Source organism: Neophocaena asiaeorientalis, unplaced genomic scaffold, assembly GCF_003031525.2.
Source record: "Neophocaena asiaeorientalis asiaeorientalis breed wild unplaced genomic scaffold, Neophocaena_asiaeorientalis_V1.1 scaffold659, whole genome shotgun sequence".
NCBI classification, from domain to species: domain Eukaryota; kingdom Metazoa; phylum Chordata; class Mammalia; order Artiodactyla; family Phocoenidae; genus Neophocaena; species Neophocaena asiaeorientalis.
The window spans coordinates 311879-320165 of record NW_020173776.1 but is presented as its reverse complement, the minus strand read 5'-3'; the positions used below and the strand labels follow the sequence as shown (position 1 = coordinate 320165).

Below are 8287 nucleotides of genomic sequence, written 5' to 3'. Positions count from 1 at the left end.
ACTTTAAATAAAAACATTGGAGCCACCAGCCACGTAATGATGGATTATTTTAAGTAACAACTGGAGGAGGCGCGCAGAATAAATTTGAAACACAGACCCTTCCTCCTTGGTTTGGCAGGAGGAGGCTTCGGCTGCCTGCACAGAGGAAGGACCACACGCTCGGGAGGGGGAGATAACGTTCCCGCTTCTGCAGTGTCTTCTCATTAGAGGCAGCCATCTGCTGAATTATGCAGCACTGGCCCTGCAGTGGGGTCATCCCTTCCACTCACTTAAAGGTGACTGGGCAAAAGATTCACGGGCCTTCTTGGGGACAGGACCCAGGGCTCAGGTTTCTCCTGCCAGGGCCCTCTCGGGAGCAGAGCTCTGCGCTTTCACGGCCCTGATGAGGTGTGAGGTCGTGTTCAGTTTCCTTTCGCAGCAGAGGCCCCCAGCTCTGAGCACTGGCGCTGAGGCAGGAACTGGGTTTTTTCAGATCCCCTTTAAATGAGACCAGATGGAGGCAGAGGCAAATTCAGGCTCCCCAGAGGACAGCTGGGCGTTCATCCAGAGGCCTGTGAGTAAACCTTTTTTTTTTTCTCGTTTTAACAGATTGGAGATAACAATGACCAGAACACCTAGGAAACTCTAAATGGCCTGATTTGAAGGGAATCTGTCAGGCTTTTGTGGGAAAGTTGACCCACCCTGGGCAAGGGTCACCCCTGGCTGAGGTGGAGATATTTCACCTAGAATCTGGCTGGTTGGGTTCGGTATCCCTGGGGCTCTTGAGCAGAGGCCAGGCTGAGGCTCAGGCTTGAGTCAGCAGTGAGGGAAATGGGAGCTAGAGGTGGGAGAGAAGATGCAGAAGAGGGGCACCAGCGTCTCCTGGCCTCCACCGCCTCAGTTGCCTCGTGTGGGCCAGAGGTGCCTTGGTGAGCCCACGGGCTTCTGGGTCATTTTCCATGACCCTTCTCCTCCCGACTGGCATCAGCCACAAGCCCGATGTCCCAGAATTCTAGCAGCAGAAAGAAATCTATGCGCCACTTGAGCCAGCTTTTCCATTTGAGAGCGGCGGTCTGCTTGACAGGGCCCTGGGTCCCAGCACCATTCTCTGCCACTAGATCACTGTGTGACTCGGGACAAGCCACTTCCTGCCTCTGAGTCTCTGTTTCCCTTTTTGTCAAATGCGCGGGTTGGATTAAGTGATCCGTAAGGGTGTTTCCAGCTCTGACATTGTACACTTCTTGTGTTTCCTCCAGCCTGATTTCTTTTAGGTCCTTGCCTGCTTCTGCTTCTGCTTCCAAACGAGGTGGCGGAATTTAACTCCACCCCTTCCCTGCTTTGACTCCTTGAGCTGGGTGGGGAGACGGCTGTAGAGAAAGCAAGTCTGTGCTTTTAGCTCAGCAGGGTCTCTGGAACTGGAATAGAAACAAACAACCCTTCACATGTTGTCTGTCCGTCCGTGTAGGTGTATGTAGCTATTGACTTCCTATAAAGGTACATGACAGCTGAATTTTTGTCTATTGAATCCCCTTTTACATGCACTAGGAGAGCTGGATATTTAATAGAATCCTGCTGTGAATCCTTCTATAGAATGAAAAGCCACTCTGGAATTGATCCGGTGTATTAAATCCAGAGTTCCATCTATTGGATTTGCCAAAACTGGGCCTTCTCCCTGTATGGTGAGGATGGTTTCCTTTGTGCTTCGTCAGGATCCCCTAAGCTGCTCCCCCACTGAAAGGCACTGGGGCCCCTAAGGGGTGCTGCTAGCTTTGGCAGGTTTCATTTCTCCTCCGAAAGGCCCCCAGATTTCTCTCTCCCAGTTCAGGGCATCGCTACTACTGTCAGTTTCCTCTCAGCTCAGCTTAATTGGAGCCAGGGAAATCGTGACGTTTGATGTGTTAGGCATACTGGAGTTGTTGTTGTTTTAACCTCTGGGAACTTAGCAGTGCTCTTGTGGTTCTTATGGCTGATAATATGGGATAATAAGTGGCATTCACTCCCTTGGTAACACCGGAGGTAACAGATAGGGCTATCATCCACCTGACTGTTTCAGCAAGACTTTTTGCTGCATGTTTCAGGGCATGTGATTTGACTTTGACTTCTGGTTCACATGAATCCTTATAAGAATAAGGCATACTGTATAATAATGTTATATTGCATATAAATATGTTACAATAAGAAGAATAATAAGGTTTTATTGTGTTATTGGGAAAATAAATGTTTTATATACAATAAAACTGCCAGAAAGCTGAATACTTCACCAAATTTTCTGGTTATCTGTACATAAAGCAACTTTTTGGCTGTAACTAAAGATTTTGCTAAAATATCTGAGGCTACTTTCCTGCCTAGGAAAGTATCATCATAGAATCTTAAAAAAATAATATTTAAATTCTGATTATAAAAGTAAAATATGGGGCTTCCCTGGTGGCATAGTGGTTGAGAGTCCGCCTGCCGATGCAGGGGACACGGGTTCGTGCCCCGGTCCGGGAAGATCCCACATGCCGCGGAGCGGCTGGGCCCGTGAGCCATGGACGCTGGACCTGCGTGTCCGGACCCTGTGCTCCGCAACGGGAGGGGCCACAACAGTGAGAGGCCCGCGTACTGCCAAAAAAAAAAAAAAAAAAAAAAAAAAAAGTAAAATATACCTACTGTAGAAAATTTGGAAAACAGAAAAGCAGCAGCTCCTACAGCCCCTCCAAGCCAAAAGCAACCATTCTCACCATTTTGGTATATATTCTTCCAAGTTTTTAAGAATGCATGCATACTTTTTTTCCTCATGGTTGGGATGATCTTGTATACACAGTTTTTTATCTAACAGTATTTGGTGATCATTTTCCTATGCCATTAAATATTCTTAGAATCTATTTTTATCAGCTGTTTAATATTCCATCATGCATCATTGAACTATTCATTGAGTTTGAACGTGCTGAAGATTTGCAGGGTCTCTCAGAGATTGATATTCAGAGCTGGGGAGGGAGATAGAGGAAGGGAAGGTGTGAGAGATCAGGCCCACCAGTAAGGGACACATGGGGCTGCCGGAGATAATCCTATTTCAGTGTTTCTGTCCTTTCCTAGCATCTTTGTGCCAAGGCCAGAGGAGAAAGTTGGGGACAAGCCCGGTCTTCGGCCATGAGTTCCAAACTTTTTGTTTTGATCTTGTCCTTCAGAATGACAGCTACTAACTTGGCCACCCCAGTTTTAAACGGAGGCCAGAAATTCTCCGTCGACACAGATGCGCCCTCGGTTTCCGGAGGCTTCCTACATGGCTTGCGTCCTGTGCCACAAAGGTTGGAAGGGGGGAGGGGGCAGGGGTTGCCCACTTGGGTGCTTATGGGACCCTTTATTTTCAGAATCACAGCAAGGGGAAAACGATGCACAGCTGGAACTGCCCTCACTCGTACTTCATAACACGAACCTCCGACTATTCAATTAAAACGCGCAATCGGTGTGTCCTCGGGGGAGGAGGCGGAAGAGAAAGCGTTGTTTCTGCCTGTGATATGAAATGTGGTATAACGTATTTCAAGACCACAGGTGACTGCAGATGAGGAGAAAACAGGAAACGTAATTGGGGAGGGGAGTGGGGCCTCTCCCAGTTCTCAGGAGCACGCTTTCATTTTTGCCTGCCTTTTAGCTCCTCTCAGACGCTGCAGCCTAATTACCCCTGCTGCAAAGCTGAGCCAGAACTCGCTTTTCGTGTATTAAAAATGGTTTTTAAATTACACAGGTAATGTGTGAATACATTCATGCTGTAAAAGAATCAAACAATGCAGAAGCACACTGACTACCCCCGGAGGAAGCCCCTACTTCCAGTCCCCTCCCCTGAGGTACCCTGAGTTCTAGGTGTGGTGTGTGCCTTTTTAGTCCCCTTTCTCTCACATACATTTAAGTGCAAATACACGCAGAGGTTTTTTTTGCATATATGGCCTCATACTGTGCTTATTGTTCTACAGTTTCTTTTTTTCTATTTCACGGGCCTAGCCGCTCCGCGGCATGTGGGATCTTCCCGGACCAGGGCACGAACCCGTGTCCCCTGCATCGGCAGGCAGACGCTCAACCACTGCGCCACCAGGGAAGCCCGACCTACTGCATTTTTTAAAAAATTATTATTGGAGTAGAGTTGATTTATAATGTTGCGTTAGTTTCAGGTGTACAGCGAATGAATCAGTTATACATACACTTATATCCACTCTCTTTTAGATTCTTTTCCTATATAGGCCATTACAGAGTATTGAGTAGAGTTCCCTGTGCTATACAGTAGGTCCTTATTAGTTATCTATTTTATATATAGTAGTGTGTATATGTCCATCCCAGTCTCCCAATATATCCCTCCCTGCCCTTACCCCCTGGTAACCATTAGTTTGTTTTCTACCTCTGTGACTCTGTTTCTAGATCTACTGCATTCTTCTTAATGGCTGAGGAATATTCCAGAATATGCACGTACCGTAATTTAGTTAACTGGTTTTTCTGTCACAACCTATGAAACACCCGAACGAACTTTTTGGCCAACCTAATATTTTCCCCATTGTCGGACATTTAGGGTTTTTTTCCCTAGGTTTTCAGTATTATAAATAATTCTGTAATGAGTTTCCTTGTACTGTACATGGACCTTTGTACAGGCATGTGAGTCTCTGTAGAGTAGGTCCCGAGGGGAGGTTGCAGGTCACGGGAGGTGGGCCATTTAACATTTTGGTGGCTGTGGCCTTTCTAGCCTCTCAGTTCAAAGCGTCAAACGTGGCACCACCTGCTACTCAAGATGATAACTTAAGGTTTTAGTGTCAGACGTCCTGGGCCAAGTTGCCAGTTCCATCTCCTTTTGTGCACTTTGCAATCCAGGGAACATTCAGTTGACTGCAATCAAAGCAGTCAGGACCTCAATTAATCCGGCCACGTTAAGGAGAAAGAGGAAAGAGATAAGCTATCGGAGGTTTAGAGAGGGAAGAGGGAAGAAACTTCCAGGGGCTGTCCAGGGGTCAGTGTCCATTCAGCCCAGTGTCCTGTCCTTTTCACCATTACGTATTTACCTCTGAACAATGAGGACTGATGTTCATAACGGTGACCTTGACATCTTCTAAGATTCATCAAAGCAGGAGTGAATGGTGCTCGCTAGGCAGGATTTCCTAAAGCAGGAACTGCATATACAAATTCATTTTCGAAGCTTTCTCAACTACAAGGATTGAGACAGACAGTTTGCTGCTTAAATCTTGATTAGCAAGAAAGACGCATTACCCAGATTCCATGTTCCCTAGTCCCCAAACCTTCCAGTTAACTTAGGTATATTGGACACCGGGTAAAAAGATACAGAAGAAAAAAGGATTCTGAAAGTTACCAGTGGACTTTACCAAATCCAGACCAATGGACGTTTCTCTGTAATTCTTCCTGACTTCAATCTTGGCCTCTGGTGATAGAAAACTATTGGGTCATCTCTTACTTTTCTGATCATCCCCCCACCCCTTGGAAGAATTCTCTTCATCTTCCCATTCCTTACTTGTGGGCATTGCTTATATTCAGTCCTTAATTCTTTTCTCCCTGTACTGTCTCTTGAAGAACACATCCAGTTTCATACCTCTCACTGCTAAATTTATATCTCAGTCCTGAATTCTCCCTGAGCCTACAATCCCATATTGCTAAGTACTTAGTGGGTAGATGTGTCACCATAAAATCAAAACTATCTTGTTTTCTTTAGTATAGAAAATGCTTTTACAAATCCAGAAGAGAAAGACAAGCACCCATTTTAAGAAAATGGACAAAGACGTGAATAGGCAACTCTCATACACAGACACAATACACATATGTAGTTGAACAATAAAAAAAGTTCACTCTCACTAATAAAATGCAAATGAAGTTACATGATGCCATTTTGCAGTGATTCAATTCACAATGGTTAAAAAGCCTCAAACTCAGTGCTGGTCTAAGTATGTGTAAACAGACACTCTCGCATACTGGCGTTAGAAATAGACATTTGTAATATTCTCTGTTGAATGATTTCTCGGTGTGTACCAAAGTCTTTCCAGTGTGTGTGGCCTTGCACCCAACAGGCTTTAATTCTAGGAATTTAGCTTAAGGAAATAATCAGAGACTATGCAAACCTGTAAGAACAAGAATTATTACTTACAATGTTGAAAACTTGGAAACACGCTAAATGTCTAGTAGTGGAAGACATTTCACTGGTTGAGAAAATGTGGTAAATTCCCACAATGGAATTCTATGTGGCCAAAAAAGTAATGTTTTAGAAGTATACTTAATTACTCAAGAGAACATCCATACTATATTAAGTGTCCGGTTATTAAGCCAGGTGATGAAAAGGAATATACAGGATTATCCCTATTTTGTAAACAAAAAAAAAGAAAAAAGTATTATATATAGACTGTAGGGAAATACATGTAAATACTAATAGTGACTGTCTCTGGAGAGTGATATTATGGGTGATTTTTATTTTCTTCTTTATAATTTTCCATATGTTTTAAAATTTCTACAGCGAACATGGATTACTCTTATAAAAAACCTGATAAGTGTAATTTTAAAATAATGGCTATTTAAAACCAGAATCTTCGACTTTTCCACTAAAGCACCCTTTCCTGGCTTCCCTCTTTCTGCCCTTGGTGCCATCAATCCAATCTCCCAGGCGCAGGACCTTGCAGCCTTATAGCTTTGATTGCTCCCGCACTCTCTGCCCAATCATTCACCGAGTCTCATCCTTTCTGTAGGACGGCTCTCAAATTTGTTCCTCCCTCCTGAGTCCCAAGTCAGATCAGTTCACTTCAAGCAGCATTTATCGTCACAGTGCCTGGCTGTCTGTCACTCTGCCAGTTCAGCGTTATTGGAGTCCTCTCCTAATATGTCTTCCTGCCCCTTCTCCCTCTCTCCTCCCATCGATCAAGCGCCCTGCAGCTGGAATGATCTTTTGAAAAGACTACTTGTGTCATGGCCCTCCCTGCTCAAAACACTCAAAATGCCCCTTTCAAACCCCATTGCCTAGGGAATAAAGGCCATACTCTTTCTTCTGCTATTTAGGGCTCTCACAGCACTGGGCTAGGTGGGAGATAACTGTGGGCACGTGGGAGGTGTTTGGGTGAGGCTTGACAATGAAATAAATCTTTAAGAATAAGATGTGGAGTTCTCCCTGCTGCCCTTCACTGTCTTCAGTTTGAAAATTCCCTTTCCTCATCTTTTGGCACTTGGACCAGACGCCCTGGAGCACTTGAAGTTTCATGGTGCTGAATTTGGACACAGGAAGAGGCAGCCGGGGGTGATGATATATGGCTCCGGAAACCTCAACTCTGAGTCCCTCCCAATTTCCGATGCCTGCTGAGTAGGAGGCTCCATCGAGAAAGCATATTGGCTCTTAGGTTTCTGTCTCCCCTGCAGTCTTGAGGACCAAGAATGAACAGTGGGAAACTTACATCTTTTTTAAAAAAAAAATTAATTAGTTAATTAATTTTTGGCTGTGTTGGATCTTTGTTGCTGCGCGCGGGCTTTCTCTAGTTGCGGTGAGCGGGGGCTACTCTTCCTTGCGGTGCGTGGGCTTCTCATTGCGGTGGCTTCTCGTTGCGGAGCATGGGCTCTAGGTGCGCGGGCTTCAGTAGTTGTGGCATGCAGGCTCAGTAGTTGTGGCTCACAGGCTCTAGAGCTCACGGTCAGTAGTTGTGGCACGTGGGCTTAGTTGCTCCGCGGCATGTGGGATCTTCCCGGACCAGGGATCGAACCCGTGTCCCCTGCATTGGCAGGCGGATTCTTAACCACTGCGCCACCAGGGAAGCCCCTTACATCTTTTTTTGATTGCTTTGATAAAAAGATGGAGAAAAGGGTGAGGGAAAGCAAAAGGGGGTGAATGTAGCCCTGAGTGATGCAGGCCACTCATAAAACCCAGCTGTCTTCAGGTACCCCTCTGGGGCCCAGAATATACCACCCAGGACTGAATGATGGCATATGGTTGTCTGTTGAGACTACTCCACTGGAGGGTGTGGGGTGAGATATGTGAGGGTAACAATCTTGCCAGATGGCAGTCATGGGCATGAGGGATCTTTAGTTGCGGTGTGCGTGCGGGATCTAGTTCCCTGACAAGGGATCGAACCTGGGCCCCCTGCACTGGGAGCGAGGAGTCTTACCCACTGGACCACCAGGGAAGTCCCAAGAAGAGAAATTGCTTTTTGAAGTCCCTTTGTCATATTTACTGAACACTTATATGTATTCCAGGCATTGTACTAAGCTCGTTACATGTGTTGGCATATTTGAGTCTCCCAATCATCTGTAAGGTAATATTATGTCATTTGACAGATGTGAAAGGAAACTGAGTCTCTGTGAGGAAAAC

General features: G+C 45.5%; 1 protein-coding gene across 7 annotated transcripts in view; it reads left to right on the top strand.

Annotated features, from left to right (window-relative positions):
* SEPTIN6 (septin 6) overlaps positions 1-8287 on the top strand; it is a 61518-nt gene that overhangs the window by 4665 nt on the left and 48566 nt on the right. The window contains exons 2-3 of one of the 7 annotated variants that reach the window (XM_024751843.1): positions 473-553; positions 3147-3266. The exons of 2 other annotated variants lie outside the window; for them this stretch is intronic. Coding sequence is in view for 2 of the 5 variants with exons in the window: in XM_024751846.1 (XP_024607614.1) it covers positions 3351-3510; positions 8173-8231 (219 nt within the window). In the remaining 3 variants the exon portion in view is untranslated. Of the gene's footprint in view, positions 1-472; positions 554-3146; positions 3267-3335; positions 3511-8172; positions 8232-8287 lie in introns of those variants that run through there. 4 more of the 7 variants (XM_024751846.1, XM_024751840.1, XM_024751845.1 and 1 more) reach the window with 4 other exon arrangements.